This window comes from Mesoplodon densirostris, chromosome 2, assembly GCF_025265405.1.
Source record: "Mesoplodon densirostris isolate mMesDen1 chromosome 2, mMesDen1 primary haplotype, whole genome shotgun sequence".
NCBI classification, from domain to species: Eukaryota; Metazoa; Chordata; class Mammalia; order Artiodactyla; family Ziphiidae; genus Mesoplodon; species Mesoplodon densirostris.
The window spans coordinates 21,283,383-21,303,358 of NC_082662.1; the positions used below are offsets into that span (position 1 = coordinate 21,283,383).

Consider the following 19,976-nt stretch of genomic DNA (forward strand, 5'->3'; position numbering starts at 1 on the left):
GTATAATCATAATCAAGGAATTACCATTCAAACAATCGACAGATTTCACTATTTTGTGTGCACTCATTTGTGTTTATTTAGTTCTATGCAATTTTATCACACGTAGATTTGTGGGATCACCACCATAGTCAAGACATAGAATAGTTCCATCACAAGAAATAACGTTAATTTTTACAGTAAAAAAGTAAAACAACTTCAGCATCCAGCATTAGGAGATTGTTTACATAAATTATAGTACAGTTATAGAGTAAAATATTATTCACTCATTTAAAATGGTGAATATATAAATATTATAAAATGTAAAGATTGTTTAATACGGGAAAATGTTTATAAGACACAAAGTTTTATGTATAATATATATATTTTAAAGTAAGTGTTGGGACTTCCCTGGTGGTCTAGTGCAGGGGTCCCCAACCCCCAGGACTCGGACTGGTACAGGTCCGAGGCCTGTTAGGAACAGGGCCGCACAGCAGGAGGTGAGCGGCGGTCAAGCTAGCGAAGCTTCATCTGCCTCTCCTCATCGCTCCCCGTCGCTCCCCATTGCTCGCATTACCGCCTGAACCACCCCACCCCACCCCCCATCCATGGAAAAATTGTCTTCCACAGAACTGGTCCCTGGTGCCAAAAAGGTTGGGGGGCCTCCCTGGTGGCGCAAGTGGTTGAGAGTCCGCCTGCCGATGCAGGGGATACGGGTTCGTGCCCCGGTCTGGGAGGATCCCATATGCCGCGGAGCGGCTGGGCCCGTGAGCCATGGCCGCTGGGCCTGCGCGTCCGGAGCCTGTGCTCCGCAACGGGGGAGGCCACAACAGTGAGAGGCCCGCATACCGCAAAAAAAAAAAAAAAAAAAAAAAAGCAAAAAGATTGGGAACTGCTGGTCTAGTGAGTAAGAGTCTGAGCTCCCAATGCAGGGGACCCAATTTTGATCCCTAGTCAGGGAACTAGATCCCACATGCATGCCGCAACTAAGAAGGCCACATGCCACAGCTAAGAAGTCCACATGCCACAACTAAAAGATCTTGTGTGACTCAACTAAAGATCCAGCATTCCACAACTAAGACCCAGCGCAGCCAAAGTAAATACATAAAATAAATTAAATAAATATTTTTTAAATATAAATTTATTTTTTATTTTATGTATTTATTTTTGGTTGCATTGGGTATTCATTGCTGCATGCGGGCATTCTCTAGTTGCAGTGAGCGGGGGCTACGCTTTGTTGTGGTGCATGTGCTTCTCATTGCAGTGGCTTCTCTTGTTGCAGAGCATGGGCTCTAGGTGCACGGGCTTCAGTAGTTGTGGCACGCGGGCTCAGTAGTTGTGGCACACAGACTTAGTTGCTCTGCAGCATGTGGGATCTTCCCAGACCAGGGCTCAAACCCATGTCCACTGCATTGGCAGGCAGATTCTTAACCACTGTGCCACCAAGGAAGCCAATAAATAGTTTTAAAAAATAAAAAATAGGGGTTCCTTGGTGGCGCAGTGGTTGAGAGTCCGCCTGCCGATGCAGGGGACACAGGTTCGTGCCCTGGTCTGGGAAGATCCCACGTGCCGCGGAGCGGCTAGGCCCGTGAGCCATGGCCGCTGAGCCTGCGCGTCCATAGCCCGTGCTCCGCAACGGGAGAGGCCACAACAGTGAGAGGCCCACGTACCGCAAAATAAATAAATAAATAAATAAATAAATAAATAATAATGTAAGTGTTGAGGAATACTTGAAGGAAATATGCTAGAAGTTTCTAACACTATCTTTTGATGGTAGAGTACATTGTGCTTTTCCTCTGTTTTATTTTTGTGTATTTTTCAAAATTTTCTATAATAAGCATCTATTATGGACTGAGTGTTTGTACCTTCCCCTCAAATGTTGAAGCCCTAACTCCCAATGTGATAGTATTTGGAAGTGGTGCCTTTGGGAGGGTAACCAGGTATAGACGGGATCATGAGTGTGGAGTCCTCACAATAGAATTAATGATTTTATAGGACGAGGAAGAGAGAGAGAGAGATTGCTCTCTCTCTCTGCCATGTGAGGACACAGAGAGAAGGCAGCTGTCTGCAAGCCAGGAAGGGAATAAGCTGGCAGAAGCAAATAAGCTGGCACCTTCATCTTGGACCTCCAGCCTCCACAACTGTGAGAAATAAATGTCTGTTGTTTAAGCCTCTCACCCTATGGTACTTTGTTATGGCAGCCTGAACTGACTAAGACAGCATCTTTTAATCAAGAATGGGGGTGCTGGGCAGGTGTGGGAAAATATATGGGCGGGGGAAACAAAGGGAAATCAAAACAAAAAACATAACTAAATAAAAATAGCGATTCAAGGCTAAAACCCTAAAGTGAAGAGGGACTGCTCTCTGGGCAGGCAATTGTTCTGTTTACACCTGGGCTCCAGCCCCGGGATCCAGGGGCTGTGGCCTCTTTTCCCAGCCACCCAAAGAAGTTTAGAGGAAGTCATACAGGCCCTGCAGCTCCCAAGCTTAAACTGGGTGCAGCAGGAAAGTGAGGGCATCCTCTGGGCCTCAGCTTTATTTATCAAAGACAAGGAGGCTAGAGAGACTGAGTGGCAGGGGCTGGGGCTGGGGGCTGGGAGTGGAAGCAGCCAGCTAGCTCACCCTTGCCTGTTCCACACTCACCTTCCAGATGTGCAACCCAGGAGAGAGAGGAAGGGGGTGTGGGGAGTGAGACAAAGGATGGGTGGAGCATCTGCTCAGGCCAACTGCTCAGGCAGTGACCTATGGGAGACAAATGAGGGCAGAGTCTGGGCCTGGAATCTGTCCTGCCCCGGCCTAAGCCCAATCTGCCAGGAGACCGTGCCCTATCTGATAAGAGTATTGGCCTGAGAGTCAGCCATCTGAGTTTCAGTCCAACTGTGCTTCAAAGCAGGGCAGTGTGGCTAAGCCAATTTGATATGGGGGACATTTTGACATGGGAGACATTCTGATAGAATTGAGTCAAAATATAAAATTACCATTTAAATACTATCAAGTCGCTTATAAAAGACATATCCAACCCTTACTTTCCATCTGATGCTCACCCTACCCCTGACTTTCATTCCATCATTAACCTTGACTCCATTCCTGACTTCTACCATGTCTCTGAGCCCCACTCCATCCTTGATTTCCAGAGGTGAGAGCTGGCATTGCCTGGGGCTCAGAGTGGAATTGAGGATGTCTGCTTAGCATGTGCCACTTGATAGTAAAAAATATATACAAATTTAATGATTTGGGTTTTAGGGTAAATTTCCTCAGACGAATAGTGCTACTTCAATGCATCCATGGTTGAATGGCTGCTTTAAAATCTGCTAAAGGTATTGGAAGTACTTTCTAAACGAAGTGAGAGATCTTAGGGAGGATTCCCAAGTGAAAAAGCCAGAGGTCCCAGAAGAGAAAGAAACAACTCCATCTGGGAATGACATACCCTAGGATCCCTATGAGGATATGGGTGGTCCGTCTGCCTGGAATTGTGCCCTTTGGGAGGCTGCCTGCCCTTTTGCCATCCCATGGTTCTGTGAACAGTCAGTCACAGTGCCACGCCCGCCCCAGGCACCAGAGGTGGGCCACGGCTCAGGCCTGGCCAAGTTCAGTACCTAACTCCTGTCACAGTGACTGGTTCAAGAGGAGGGTACAGAATCCAAGCAGAGTCAGCCTCCTTCCATGGGGTCTAACAATATGATCCCTGGAGAGAACATCTTCAGGATCTTCCTCCAGGGTCAGGGACTGTAAGGATGAAGGGAATCTGGGCCTGCTGGCAGCCATGTTGCCACCATGCGGTCAGCAACCCCACTTCAAACTTCCTAAGCCGATAAATTCTTTTTGCTTAAACTGGATCAAGTCTGTTTTCTGTCAGTTGCAACAAACAGACCCCTAACACATTATTCCACTCTTTATTTTGGCACTTATGGAGATCCCAAGACTGCCTAAAGAGAAGCCTGCTTATTGACAGGCCCTGCCCGCTTGTCAGAGCCCACGGTCAGACCTCCCACTCAGGAAAGAGATCCTCTGTGAAAGGAAAACTTACATGCTTCAGAGGAAACCTAAACCAGCTATCTGTTTATACCAATCAACCAAGTCCTTTATTCATAAATGTCTTTCGATCAAAAAGAGATGCATAACTAGGCACATATTGGTGAAGTTTCTGACCTTTGAGGATAAAGGTCAGCCTCCAAAGTTTCTGGAAATAAAGGACCAAGTAGATTGGCATCAGATCTCTTACCTACAATACTGTATGCTGGAAGACAAAAAAGTGAGGTCTTCAAAGTTCTGAGGGAAACAATGAATTTGAACCTAGAATTCTTTCCCCAGCCAAATGAGCATACACAAGATTGAGGTCCTACAAGTTTCCCTCTCATGCTTCGTTTCAAAAAAGTATGCATACTCTAGCAAAATGGAAAAGGAATCCCAGCACGAAATGGACCTGAATGGGAGACAGGAAAGAGAGAAACTAACCTTAGAGACTTATGAAGGTGGCATTTCATAAACTGAAGAAGAATAATAAGAGCCTCCATATTATTAAATTCAAGTGGTGGATTTAAAGGTGTTCCTTGTATTTTTATTTTAGCTTTTCTCTGTTTGAATTTTTTCATAATTTAAAGTTGGAAGAAATAGAAGCACAAAGATTAGAAAGAAAAAAAAATAACAACATATCTATTATGTCAACAGGAAAAAAGAGGCAGTTAAATGCTAAGATGAATGAAAATATTGGCTATTTAATGTTTTGTTAATAACGTAGGTATTTCCTAATTTACTAGGTTCTACCATCTAGATATTTAAATGTATGCACATTAAAAAACGTGATTTGGGGGTTGCACAACAACCTGAACGTACTTAATATCAAAAAACTGTACACTTAAAAATGGTTACAATGGTAAATTTTATGTTATGTATATTTTACCACAATAAAACATTTAATGAAGTGTGATTTTTAAAAATTCAGTATTTTCATTATTTTTAAAAACTCTAGCTGGAGCTTTCTGGGAAACAATAACTTTTGTTATGAAGAAACATTTATATGCTGGAAGAAACATTTATATGCTGCAAGAACCATTTTTGTATGTGTTTCCTTGTACACGGGTATGTGTGAGCAAGGATTTCTTTAGACATATGCCACTTGCTGATTGGAGGATATGAGCATCTTCAACTCTATATTTCCAAGGTGGTTGTCCCACCAGAAGGGTATGAGTGGTCCAATGCTCCACATTTTTGCCAGCACTCATGTTTTCAAACTTGCACATTTTGGGTGTGAAATCTGAGTCTCGCTTTTGTGGAGCAGGAGTAAGCAGTATGTGATTTGTCAGCCTGGCTTAAAGGGTCAGGACAGCACCCAGCACCTGGTCCAGCAGTGACACAAGCAGGTATGATGTTGGTTGCATTGCATTGGTCAGGGACATTTGTCCCTTGGGAAGTGCTTTGTGTTAAGGGGGAACCAGGGTGCACCACGAGGACCTGGATAGGAGATACATACCAAGAAAAGTAAAACTAACAAACCTGAGGAATAGATCCACAGCTGACAGCAGACAAGAGAGAGAAGATGCTGGGGCAGCTGGTATGAGGCTTACAGAGTAGGATTCTTAGAGGAGGAGAGTTAGCAGCAATGCTGGAAAGAGTAGAGGAAAAGAACTCGGTGAAGAGAAGGGGGTGAGGGGGCATTTAAGAGACTATAGCTTGGGGACTTCCCTGGTGGCACAGTGGTTACGAATCCGCCTGCCAAGCAGGCAACACGGGTTTGATCCCTGGTCTGGGAAGATCCTACATGCCAGGGAGCAACTAAGCCCATGTGCCACAACTACTGAAGCCCGTGCACCCTAGAGCCCATGTGCCGCAACTACCGAGCCTGCGTGCTGCAACTACTGAAGCCCACGTGCCTAGAGCCTTGCTCCGCAACAATGTGAAGCCTGCACACTGCAACGAAGAGTAGCCCCCACTTGCTGCAACTAGAGCAATGAAGAACCAACGCAGCCTAAAGTAAATAATTTTTTTTTTTTTAAAGGAGAGAGGGCTTCCCTGGTGGCGCAGTGGTTGAGAGTCCGCCTGCCGATGCAGGGGACACGGGTTCGTGCCCCGGTCTGGGAAGATCCCACATGCTGCGGAGCGGCTGGGCCAGTGAGCCATGGCCACTGAGCCTGCGCGTCCGGAGCCTGTGCTCCGCAACGGGAGAGGCCACAACAGTAAGAGGCCCGCATAACGCAAAAAAAAAAAAAAAAAAAAAAAAAAAGGAGAGAGAGAGAGAGAGAGACTATAGCCTGTTCCAAAGCTCAAAGGCAGGAGAAAATTCTTAGGCATTGAGGGAGAGAAGAGGGGTGTGTTTGGCAGAAAAGAATTCAAACTAGAGATTAATCAGAAAATAAATTGATTCATGCCTCAGTATCTTCATCCATAAAATCAGAATATTGATGTTACCTATCTCAAAAAATTGTTGGGAAAGTTACATGAGATAATATCTCTAAGGCACTTGGCATAACTCCTGGAACAAGGAAATTCAGTAAGTACTAGCTCTTGTTAAAGCAAGATATCGTTAAACCAAGTCGTCCAAGACCACATAGCTGATAAGTGGGTGTCTAGGATTTGAATAGTTTCTCTGATTCCAAAGCCCAAGCTCTAAATCCTAATACCTAATAACTACTGTGCTGTACCTAATAACTACCATTTGCTGAGCACAGTGCTCCATTCTCTACATTCATTATCTCATTTAACCCTTGTAACATCCTCAAGCTGGGTATCGCCATTTTACAGAAAAGGAACTTGAGCATCATTTAACACACTTGCCCAAGTTCACACAGTTGGGACTCACACCCCGGCCTGCCTGGCTCCAGTGCCCTCTCCCCAACACCACACTGGAAGTCAGGAGGCTCGGGTCCCAGTCCCAGACCTGCTACTGATCAATCTGTATCACTGAACCTCAGTTTCTTCACTTTTTAAAAGAACAGGGGCTGGGATAGAGAATGGTCTCTCTGGTCCCTTTAAACTCTACTGTTCTGAGAAGGTGGGTTTGATGAAGTCAGACAGCAGTCCAGGTAGGAGGGAGGGGTATGTCTGAAGCAGACAGGATCCCCATCCCCGTCTGACAGCACAACATCAACCAACAGAGATCCAGAAGGACCGAGAGATGAGTCTGGGTCTCCAAAGCATTAGTCGTCGTCTGCTCCCACTCCCCAGGGGACAAGCAGAGATGCTGCTCTAATTATACTGGGATGATGAGGGACCTCTAAGATGATGAAAGGGTAGGAGAGGAGGTGTCAGAGGATACAATGGGATATCTGACTCATTCAGCCTGGAGAAGAGAAGGCAAGAAGGGCCAGTCTTCAAGTCTCCAGTGAGTATGGGGGCTGGGTGGCAGGGTAGAAAGAACAAACGGTTAAGACTCAGGGTGTCTGGGACCTGGTCCCTAGTCCTAGCTCTGCCACTAAAAAGCAGTATGACCTTTGTTTGACAAGTTACTTTACCTCTCCAGTCTTCAGATTCCACACCTAATAAGTTAGGGAAATAACTTTTAAAAAAAACACCCCACCAATTTCTACAAAGAAATGCATAATATTATAGCTAAAAACAACTAGAAATGGCTCAAATACCCTGGCAACGGAGAGAACTGCTAAGCAGACTCGGGGAGGGGGAGGGGAGGCGGGGGAGAGTTGATGCAACAGAATGTGAAAGCCATTTAGAATGCTGAATAATAACAAGCATTTATTGAACACTAACTACCTGCCAGGCACTAGGCAAAGGTCTTGACACACATGATCTCATTTAACATCCTCAAGTATCTTTTGAGGTAGGCATCATCACCATCTTTCAGATGCGTTAACTGAAGCCTGGAGAGGTTAAATCACCCAACAAGTTGATAAGTGGTGTCCTCAGGACTCAAATCCGGAGGTCCGTCTGACTCGGAGGGCCGTGCCCCTAACCTTTACACTGTACTGCCTCAGACTGTTGGATGTGAGGACCACGCAGAAATGCATATATGACACCGTGTTAAGTGGGGAGAAAAAAACCCCTCCAGAGTGCTTATGTTAATCTAAGAACATTGGCATCAACATTAGGTTTGGAAGTTTATAAATAACAGGCAATTTAGGATGCTGAGAACTTACTCGGGGCTGCTAAAGTTTAGATATTTCTGCTTACGTGTTGGAAGAGATGATGAAACGTATAATACCTGAGTGAGGGGGTGAGTACTGATGACAGGGCCTTTCTAGTTCTAATATTTCTTCTCCTAGGTGAGCAGAGGTTGCACTGCTTCTCAACTTTGGCTGCATATTGGAATCAAGTGAGAAACTTTAAAAACTGGTGGTGTCCAGGTCCACTCCCAGAGATTCTTATTTAATTGATACAGGTGCAGTTTTGGCATTGGAAGTTTTAAATTTTCCTCACGTGATTCCAATATGCAGAAACATTTGAAAACCACTGGTCTACCTGATAAAGGCCTAACTCCTTCACTTGGCATAGAAGGCCCTCTCTGATTTCTTCAGTAAGTGCCCTTACATCCCTATTTCTCACCTGTTTTCTCCAAGCCAATTACGATGTCCTGACCATGCTCTGCTCTAATGTTTACATTTCTGTGCCTTTATATGTTATTTCCTCTTCCTGGAAGGCCTTTCTTCTCCCTCATCTATCTGGAAAACTCCATTCATCCTCAACAACAAGGGAGCCAGCCTCCAAGATGGCCCCCAATAATCCCCACCTGGTTGTATTCATGCCCTTGTGTGGTCCCCTCCCACAATGAATAGACCTGACCTGTGTGGATATGATGGAGTATGACTTCCAAGGATAGGTCATAAAAGACTTTGTAGCTTCCATCTTATCCTCTCTTGGATCACTTGATTTGGGAGAAGGCAGGTGCCATGTCTTCGGCAGCCCTATGGAGAGCTCCACGTGGTAAGGAACTGAGGCCTCCTGCCAACGGCCATGTGAGTGAGCCAGCTTGGAAGTGGATCCTCCAATCCTAGTCAAGCCTTCAGATGACAGAAATCCCAGCTGACATCTTGACTGCAACCTCATGAGAGATCTTAAGCCAGAACCACTCAGCTAAGCCATTCCAGAATTCCTGAGCCATAAAGTGTGAGATAATGTTTGCTGTTCTAAGCTGCTAAATTTGGGAGTATTTATTACCCCCAAAGTTATTACCCCCAAATATTGCTGTATTTATTATACAGCAATAGATAACTAATACAAATGACAAGTTCAAGTATATGATACTCTGTGAAGACTTTTTAGCCTCTCCTCTGCTGAAGTTGAATCAAACACCGTGTGCCACTTCTGAGCTTGATACACTCCCTATTACAGCACTCATCACATGGGGCCCTCCTGTGACTTGCCTTTCTTGCCCTCTAGACCCAGTTCCAGGAGGACAGGGCCAGCCATAATGCAGGCTTCAGTAAGCACTTATAGAATGAATGAACACATATGAGAACGGCCATTTGAGTCTAGTCCAGGCTCCTTCCCTACAAAAACTCCAAGGTATGGTGGCTGGAAATCATGGATGTCATGGTGAATGGGTCCTGCGGATTTTCTTAATAATTCGACAAAACCCTGTTACCCATGGATGTATCTAAAGCACTAGACTGGAAGTCAAAAGATCTGGATTTTAAAGTCTGGCAACTACCTGATGAATTTTTCTGAGATTTGGTTTCCTCTTGGACAAAAAGATGTAAGGGCTCTTCCAATTCTAAAATTTAATGATTCTATATTTCCAGCTAGCAATTACTCCTGATCCATAAAAGAAGGTAAAATAGGCTAATAGTGTTCAACCATAGCAAGGGTTTTCAAAACCCTTGCATATCAGAAATACCCCTGGAGTTTATCACACACACACACACACACACACACACACACACACCCCTGGTCCCCACATTATTCTTTCTGAATGAGCTTCTTTGAGTCTCTGGAGACATGGCCGGGGCATCTGTATTTTTATATAGTTCCAAAGTGATTCTGATGTGCATCTAGAGCTGAAAATCATGAATCTACAATATGTGGGTTAGAGACTTAAAAATTTTTTTCTGCCAGCTGGTTGGCTCCATTGTTTACAGAGTACAGTACTAATAGGTATGTTCCCTGAACTGTTAACTTTATATGAGTAGATGGATGGATTGATGGATGGATGGATGGATGGATGGATGGATGAATGGATGGAACCAGGCTACCTCTACTGCTAGAAAAGCAACTCAAGGTATACTGTTAGGACTCAGTCAGGTCTTCAAGAGGAATGACTCTTTGCATGACCCAACTGCTTAGGACATTTACTGGAGATCAAACTGTGGGGTATTTTAGCTTCCATAGGGTAAAGAACTGCTTTCTTTTTGTTAGATAGGAATGAACAGGAATTAAGAGCACTGCTTTTGGAACCCAAAAGTTTAGGTTCCTGGCTCCAGCACTTACATACATGCCCGGTGACTATGGCTGGACTAGCAAATCTTTGTGAACCTCTCTCTCCTGATCTGTTGTATGGGCAACATGCACTTCTTTCCAGGAATGTTGTTAGGGTTAAATGCCACAAGGTAGGTAAAACACTTAGCACAGTATCTGGCACAGAACAAGTGCTCATTAAGTAGGAGCACGTTATGGCAAAAACAAAATATGGCCCTTTTATTATTAACAGTAACATATACTTGTCTAGTGCTTTGTAAATTTCAAAGTGCTCTTACATTTTATATTGAAACCCTCTCCCCCCAAAAAATCCCGAGGTGGGCAAGGCAGACCCTAGTGACCCCATTTTACAGAAAAAGAAAGAAAGGCTCAGAAGGGTTCACTGGCTCTAGATCAAATGGCAAAAGAAAGTGTCAGAGTCTGAATTCAGACCTGGGTGTGATTCCATGAAAATGAATAATTATATATGCACACTTGGCAGGCTGAGCATCTAGGGACCATCTGGTTTAGCAGGCTGAGGACTGTATTTCTGAGCAGATTCTTTTTTTAGATGAAAGCAAGATGGGAAAAATAAGCTGGCAAACTACTTTCCTTCATTCAACACTGGTGGGATTTGTGCTCAGTTTTGCCCTCTTTTTAACTCTCAAAATGCTACATGTCCATGGATCTCAGTTTACTCCACCTGCCCTTGGCCGCTCTGTCACTGGCTCTGCCCTGGGCCCCACAGCTGGGATCTGGGAAAACCAAAAAAAAAAAAAAGGAAGCAGGAGCAGCTGGAGACATCTGAGGGCTGGACGAATACCAGCTGCTCCCAAGTCTGGCTGGGGAACAAGAAGCCTGCTGCTGGGGGCATGTGGGGAGGGGACAGCAATCTCTGCTCCCCATGTCAGTCAACAAGAGGATGCTTTTCCCATCCAACAGATGGGTCCTGCTCCTGGAATAATGTAATAAAGTGAAATACTAAATATGGCAGAGAATCTATATCTCTTGGGGAGCAGGAGGCCAAGAGATCAAATGTTAGCTGAATCTAATCAAGAAGGCTCTCATAGACGATGTGGAACTCGAAAAGGGCCTAAATGAATCGTGGTGTTTGGATGCACAGAAAGGAGGCTGGGAGGCCCTGCAAGCACAAAAACATCACGAGAAAGGGCACGCATGTTTGTATGGGAGATGGGTGGGCATATTAAGGGGAAAAAGAAGAATGCACAGTAAAGAAGCAGAGGACAGGAGAGGTAAGGCAAGAACAGACAGCGAGGGGCACAGATGCAATTCTACAGAGGAAAGGGGATCTTGTAGATTCTTGACAACTTGTTGACGGAGACTTGACCACCACCCCACATCCCAGCTGGCAGATAGGGAAGCTGAAGTCATGAGAGGAAAGCATACACACAGGTCACAGAGTGAGGGACAGTGAGAGAGTCAAGACAAGAACCCAGGGCTCCAGACAATTAGTTTGGTCATCTTTCTGTTAGACCACACTTCCAGGCTGGTATTTTGTTATAAAAATGGTGTGTCGGGCTTCCCTGGTGGCGCAGTGGTTGAGAGTCCGCCTGGCAGTGCAGGAGACACGGGTTCGTGCCCCGGTCCGGGAAGATCCCACATGCCGCGGAGCGGCTGGGCCCGTGAGCCATGGCCGCTGAGCCTGCGCATCCGGAGCCTGTGCTCCGCAACGGGAGAGGCCACAAGAGTGAAGGCCCACGTACCGCAAAAAACAAACCAAAAAAATGGTGTGTCAGGCAGACCTGGCAGCAGAATGCAAGGGAAAAGAGAGGCTCGAGTCCAGGAGGCTGTAAACATTATTCCAGGGTGAGTTGATGGAGGAACTAAACTCAAGTGAAATGGAAAGGATGGGCTGGGCGTGAGCACCACGGCGAGGGAAGAAACAAGAGGACTTCACAGGAATCGGATATGGCAGCGAGGGTGAGAGTTGTGCAGAGGTCATTCACAAGCCATTCTCAGGCCTGGGAGTTTCTCCTGAGGAGGTCACGGGGCACTTTAACCTCCTGACCTCAGACTCAAATGCAACAGACAAAAATTCATACACTAGCCTCTACAACAAACTCCCTATCCCCAGGTCCTCGTCCCTTTGGCCAACTTCTACACAAACCTCTCTGAGTCTCCCACTCAATATTTCAGGACCCTCAGTTTACATCTGGTGCTTAGATGTGTGTGTTTGGATGATTGGGTGTGAAATTAAAACCCAAACCAGAACCTAGGAGTGTAGCCTCTCCCTGGTGGTGAAGAGAACTTTCACAGCTAGAACTGTGGTGTGGATTTTGATTTTTTTTTTTTTTTTTTTTTGCGGTACGCGGGTCTCTCACTGTTGTGGCCTCTCCCGTTGCAGAGCACAGGCTCCGGACGTGCAGGCTCAGCAGCCATGGCTCACGGGCCCAGCCGCTCTGCGGCATGTGGGATCTTCCCGGACCAGGGCAACGAACCTGTGTCCCCTGCATCAGCAGGTGGACTCTCAACCACTGCGCCACCAAGGAAGCCCCTGGATTTTGATTTTTGATGTGAGGAGCAGGGAGATAAGAGCGAAAAGATTGGAAAAACTGTCTCTCTCCATCTAGCTCCACCTTCCTACGACAGTAGTAGCTGAGTGGCAGTTAGCAAGCTTCATGTGAGGAAGCTCACTGAAACTGGAGAAGCTGGAATAAGAATTAGACCAAGACCTTTTGGGGCCATTCAGCACAAGGGCAGATTATACCTAACCTTATGGGTATGTAAGGAGGACCAAATAAAACAATACTAGTGATGGCTAATGTTTATTAAGCCCTTAATACAGACACTGTGTTAAGCGCTTAACATGCATTATTTCATTCAATTATTACAACAACCCTAAGAGGTAAATACTACCAGAATCCCCATTTTACAAATGAGGAAGTTGAAGCTCATGAAAGTTAACAAATTAGCATAGAGTCACAGGGCTAATAGCGTTGGAGTTGTCTGATTTCTGACCATGTTCTTCGTCCCTGAACTGTTTTCCTCATCTGGCAAATCAGCAGAGCACCTGGCCCACAGTCCTCTGCAAAGCTCAGTTCTCTCCCCCAAACCCACCTCTCAGTAGCACTAAGGATATTGCTGAATCTCAATACAAGTCATATAGAAATTGCTGGAGAGTTTGATCTTCTTGATTCAATCTCATGAAATTACACTCCTCAGAACTTGACAGTTTATTTTTTCTGTAAATTTGTTTATTTATTTATATTTCTTTTTGGCTGCGTTGGGTCTTCGTTGCTGCACGCAGGCTTTCTCTAGTTGCGACAAGCGGGGGCTACTCTTCGTTGCGGTGCACGGACTTCTCATCGTGGTGGCTTCTCTTGTTGCGGAGCATGGGCTCTAGGCGTGTGGGCTTCAGTAGTTGTGGCATGCAGGCTCAGTAGTTGTGGCTTGCCGGCTCTAGAGCGCAGGCTCAGTAACTGTGGCGCACGGGCTTAGCTGCTCCGCGGCATGTGGGATCTGGACCAGGGCTCCAACCCGTGTCCCCTGCATTGGCAGGTAGATTCTTAACCACTGTGCCACCAGGGAAGTCCAGAACCTGACAGTTTAAAGAGATGGGGAAGGTGCAAAACCAAGTGTATCTATTAGGCCGTATGGCCCAGTGATTAAGAGCTTGGATTTTGATGCCTAAATTCCAGTTTTGCCAAATTCCTTCTGGTGAGAGCTTGATCAAATCACTTCTCTATGGCTCTGTTTCTTCATACATAAAATGAGGCTAATACCACCTGACCTCATGGGCTTACTGTGAACAGCAAATGAGATGATGCACGTAAAGCTCTGAGCACAGTCTGGGACACACAGTAAGGGCCCAATAAACGTTGGCTCTTACGATGATGATAATACCGTTTTCCATGCAGCTATGGCCAGGGACATTTCACCTCTGCATCTGGCTGTGATGGGACAGAAGTGAGCTTCCTACTGACTTCCTAGGTCCCAAGTACAGGGTATGGGCCTCTCCTGTCCCCCAGTCACTTTGCAGGCCCAGGGGTAAGTGGTGCCCCAGAAGAAAAAGGGGGCAGGCGAGGGTCCCCACAAGGCCAAGACATAGAGTTGGAATCCATCAATTGACATTTCAAGAGCCCAGTAGTCTTCTTGAAGAAGGGCAAGCAGGGGTGCTGTATCAGGACACATGCTGGCAAGGGGCTTGGGGACTGCTGGGAGCATAACAAGAACCCAATCAGTCTTAGCCTGACACGTCCAGGAAGTGGGAGGGATGAGGAATTTCATCCCATCCTGTATTTACTTACCATCCTTCCTGACACACCACTCTGTGCACAGAAACTTCACAATATACCTATACCACTAGGACACCTCCACAGGTACAGTCCTATAACAGGATGGGGAACAAGAAGATGCAAAAGAAACCCAAGACATCTTCTTTGCTTTTTGAAAGGATTCACTAGAATGCAATTTATCAGCACATGTCAATTAATATGCAGGGTTACCTTGCTTATTTAAAGGGCCATTTAACTGGTGCCCTTTGATTCCCTGGAAGCTAACAAAAAACCGGGACAAAAGACCAAAGGCCTGTGATACCCACTCTGAGCAGTCAAAGGAAGGATTACAAAGTCTAAGCACTAAAGCCAGTGCATTCTAGTTGCAGGAACATCCCTAAAGCCCTCTCTCGTGATTATTTAGTTTTACTTGAGACAGTTGTAAATAACGTGGCTGATCAGAAGTTATAAATTTGAAGTGAACAGGGAGAGCTGCTGGGGGGTGGCACAGTCAAGGCAGTGAAGGCTAATGGCTGGCAGGCTGACCACAAGGGAGACAACACAAACTATGAAAAGCAATGAAAGGAGCTAAGAGGCCAGCAGCCGGGAGCCATGTAGTGTAGATGCAAAGAGCTCTCCATATCTTCACAGATCAGAGTGCCACTGCGCTGGCATTAGACCTGGTCACAGGTGTTTTTGTTCTCTGGGGATGGTATGGAATGTTAGGTACGGCCAGATGACTAGCTTTGGCCAATGAAATGTGAATGGAAATAATGAGGGTCACTTCTGGGCAGGAGCTTTAAGGGCTAAGTGGGTGCTTCACCATGTCCTCTTCCTGTTCCACCATGGCCAATGGCAACATTTCCAGATAATGGCAGCTCTGCCAGCCTGGTTCCCCAAGTGAGGATAAAAATGATGCAGAGGATGGGCTTCCCTGGTGGCGCAGTGGTTGAGAGTCCGCCTGCCAATGCAGGGGACATGGGTTCGTGCCCCGGTCCAGGAGGATCCCACATGCCGTGGAGCGGCTGGGCCCATGGGCCGTGGCTGCTGGGCCTGAGCATCTGAAGCCTGTGCTCCGCAACGGGAGAGGCCACAACAGTGAGAGGCCCGTGTACCGCAAAAAAAAAAAAATGATGCAGAGGACAGTCTCGAGCTGACCCACAGAGGACAAGAAGCATAGGCAAGAAATAAACTTTTATTGCTTTTTGGGATTGTTTGTTAACTACTGTATAATTGAATCTATCCTGATTGAAACATTCTAAAAAGTTAAATGAGGTCAGATCACATTAAGAAGTGTGTGCATTATCTTTTTGGTAAATTACCCTTCAATATTACAGTCAATATAATATTGTGTGACTTAAAGGATAATTTTCAGTGAGGAAAATTCCCCTACTCCAATGACATCAGATAAATGAGTCATTACCAGAACATGAACTGAATAGAGGAGATGGATCCAGTTTCCGAACAACTTCTTTCTCTAGGAAGGGTCCAGGTCTTTACAAAATATACCTGCATTATTTATGGGTCTAAGGCAGAAGCTGGGTCTCATGCTCTAATGCTGTCAGAACTGACTTCTCAGCATCTGCAGAACCAGCCCCAGGCACAAGGGATGGCTTCTACTGGTTCTGTGATTGCTGAGGGGCTCTGGTCCCTGTCTAGGGGTTAAAAGGCCCTACAATATATCTGTATGTGCTCTCATAGAAGGAAATCCATAATGTGTTCTTGAGTAAAAACAGCGAGCCAACAACTTCAGAATGTACAGCCTTATTAAGTATACATGGAACATTTACAAAATTGACCTCACACTGAGGCAACAAGCAAGTCTCAGAATGAAAACCACGTGGGTCATTTTCTCTGACCAAAAGCAATTAAGCTAGAAAACAACAGCCATAGGGTAACTAGAAAAATCTCACATGTTTGGAAAGTAGGAAACATACTTTTAAATAATCCATGGGTTATACATCTTTTCACTTAATTCTCCTAACTATTCATAATGCAGATCCTCATTTTAGAAATGCAGGAACTGAGACTAAAAAGAGAACATAATTTGCTCATATTTACCCAGCTAGCAGTGAAGTCTGGACTCAAAACCACACTATAAAACTCTAGAGCTAGGGCTTTAATGATATTCTCCTTACGCTATGTCTCACTGGAATCCACAGATCCTCCCCAGGTAGGTCCACAGCCTCAATGGATCTGCTGTTTCACCTCTGAGAAAGAATAGCTGTTGAGAGATGGGAGACAGTCCCAGCTTGCTTTGGTGACACTGACCTTGGCCCTGTTGCATAGAGACACGTTTCCCTCTTGCTCTTGCTTCCTCTGGGGTCCCCTACTTGGACCGAGGTGAGAGGTTTAGAGTAGTGTTTACTACTCTAAAGAGGGGTGTTTCAGGTTGATGTTCCCAGACAGCTTTGAACTAGATCACTAGGAAGACTTCCTTTCCTTTCAAAGTTTTTTTCTACATGGGTACAAGTGGTAAGCAATCAAAGAAAGACAGAAGGAAAAGTTACTTCCAGATGGCTCCCCATCTTGCTGTAATGCAGTTTAAATAGAGAAAATATTCTAGGCAAACATATCATTAAGCAAACATGAGTATTAATATCATTCATATTAAAAATGGAACAGAATGGAAATTCAACCTATATCTTGACTTAAATTTGAGACTCAGGCCTCAGAGCCAGAAGACAACTACAGCACCCTGATTCTGAGCAAGTTGGAGGCTCACGATATCTGAGGTAAGAGGCAAGACCAAAGTGTTCCTAAGACTTCTCTCTAGGGAAGGCTTCCTGAATTCAAACCGACCAAGCTCCCTCCCTTTTGTGGTGAGGGCCTGATCAAATGGCTACTTAACAATGTTATTCTCCCTTCTCCACCCCAACCTACGTCTGTTGTTTCCTGTCAAGCTACATTTTCAGCAAAACTCTAAGACATCCAGAGCTTCTGAGGTACCCGCTGTCCCTCAGCCTCTCTTCTTATGCTATCAGGACAATGCTGTCTGCCCCTTCCACGGGCTCACAAGTATAACTTCATCCTGACTAAATGCCTGAGACTATGTTTCATGCAGTGAGAAGGCTTGAAAATAAACAGAAAATCTGATGGTGGTCCATATCCTAGAAAGCTACCTAAAGTGTTTAGAACTCACCAAACAACACTGGGGAGGGAGAAGGGGGAGGGGGAGGAAGAAATAGCACCAGGTTGGGCTAGAGGTCCGGACAGTGGGAATTTTCCCTCCATCCTTTGGCTCCATTTCTTCCACTGCAGAAGCCACACTGGCCCAGGATGAGGGAGTCAGCTGGCTGGGTTAATAGCGTTCCCAGTGCTCAGCTTGGGGCTTGGGTCCTCCCTTGCCCCGTCCCCCTGCTTGTTCCCTACACCATCAGGGCTCAGTCCCCAGAAAGTCAGTTTGCCAATCAGTGAGTGACCCAAGATCCAAGTACCCGGTTATCCAATCAGCAGTGTGATTACATCCTCTCAATCTGTGCAGAAGGGTCATGATGACCACTTCCTGATAGGAGGACATGGGTGTCCCTGGGCGGGCCCCAAATGGGAACTCAGCTCAGTGACCTTTCACAAGTGACCCGTTGTGCCTAGAGGCTGGACAGATGGTGTGGGGCCCCTGGGGTTAGTGATGGTCCGATGCCTTCAATGAGGTTGTTCCATTGGTCATAGTCCTCGTTCAGGTCTGAATGAGAAAAAAACCAGGTTAGGTAAATGGTTGTAAGGTTAGATCAAAGAGTAGCTACCATGGATTTAGTGGGTCATACTAGAGAGAGGATCACCCGGGATACTAAAAGGACTGGTTACGGTGGCTGTGATGGTGGGAGAAATAATGATAACTACTATTCATACCTGTGCTTCATAAATGACTTGCTTAACCCATAACAACTCAGTAACGATAATAATAACAGAAGGTAGCATTTATTGAAGGATAACTCATTCCAGGAACTTGGCTAAACATGCATTGTTTCATTTAATTTTCATAATATCCCTATGTATTAAGTACCATATTGGCCCTATTTCACAGTTGAGGAAACTGAGTCTCAGTGAAGCTACCTGATTTGTCCAAAGCCATTACAGATGGTGAGTGGTACAGACAGAATTCAAACCCCGGTCAGAAAGGGTGAGAAAGTGGAAAGCCCACTTCCAAGCCCATGGATATTGCCGAGCAAGAACAGATCCTTCACACGCCAACCAGTGAATGTGGAAGCAGGGCCATGTCGGTGAAGGGCAGGAGGCATAGGACAGCAACAGCACGAAGCAGCAGAACACCGGGTACAACTCAAGAGAGGGCCCTGGGGCCACGGGCAGGTGGATCTAATGACTTGGCGAGAACAGTCAGAAAGGGTCCAAGGCCACAGGCTGAGGGAGTAGGACACAGCTGAGCAGGCAAATGGTGTTTTTGTTCAAAACAAACAAAAAACCTGGGACAGAAGGCAGCGACCACTCTCCTTCATCTTCAGATCCCCAGGGCCCTGCCAAGAACCTGGCATGGAACAGGTCCTCGACAAACAGAGCGACATATTCATTAATACAAAAATTACTGGCTTCCCTGGTGGCGCAGTGGTTGAGAGTCCACCTGCCGATGCAGGGGACACGGGTTCGTGCCCCGGTCCGGGAAGATCCCACATGCCGCGGAGCGGCTGGGCCCGTGAGCCATGGCCGCTAAGCCTGCACGTCTGGAGCCTGTGCTCCGCAACGGGAGAGGCCACAACAGTGAGAGGCCCACATACTGCAAAAAAAAAAAAATTACTGAGCACACCACTATGTGCCACAGCTTGTTCTTGGTGCCAAAAATACAGCCACAGACAAATAGAAACCCTCATCCTCCCAGAGCTCACAATCTAGGAGGCAGAGATAATGACAAACAAAACAAACTACATAGGATATGAAAAGGTGAGCTGAGCTGTGGCAAAAATGAGAGCCAGACAGAAGCAGTGCTGGTGGCTGGGAGATGGGGGTGACAGGAGGAAGGGACAGTACAATGGTTTTTCGGTTTGTTTTTTGTTTTTTAAAATAAATTTGTTTATTTATTTATTTATTTTTGGCCGTGTTGGGTCTTCTTTGCTGTGCGCAGGCTTTCTTTAGTTGCGGCGAGCGGGGGCTACTCTTCGTTGCGGTGCGTGGGCTTCTCATTGCAGTGGCTTCTCTTGTTGCAGAGCATGGGCTCTAGGTGTGTGGGCTTCAGTAGTTGTGGCACGCGGGCTCAGTAGTTGTGGCTTGCAGGCTCTAGAGCACAGGCTCAGTCGTTGTGGCGCATGGGTTTAGTTGCTCCGCAGCATGTGGGATCTTCCTGGACCAGGGCTCGAACCCGTGTCCCTTTCATTGGCAGGCAGATTCTTAACCACTGCACCACCAGGGAAGTCCCAGTACAATATTTTAAAGAGGGTTGTCAACATGAGTCTCACTAGGAAGGTGAGATTTGAG

The 19,976-nt window shown here is 46.0% G+C and overlaps 1 protein-coding gene across 3 annotated transcripts in view; it reads right to left on the bottom strand.

Annotated features, from left to right (window-relative positions):
• Positions 1 to 15,666: 15,666 nt before the first annotated feature.
• Positions 15,667 to 19,976, bottom strand: part of PAFAH2 (platelet activating factor acetylhydrolase 2) — a 32,356-nt gene continuing 28,046 nt past the window's right edge. Inside the window, exon 10 of one of the 3 annotated variants that reach the window (XM_060089199.1) lies at positions 15,667 to 18,234. In XM_060089199.1, coding sequence (XP_059945182.1) covers positions 18,216 to 18,234 — 19 coding nt within the window. In that variant the 3' untranslated portion in view covers positions 15,667 to 18,215. The remainder of the gene's footprint in view (positions 18,235 to 19,976) is intronic. The other 2 variants (XM_060089198.1, XM_060089197.1) reach the window with 2 other exon arrangements.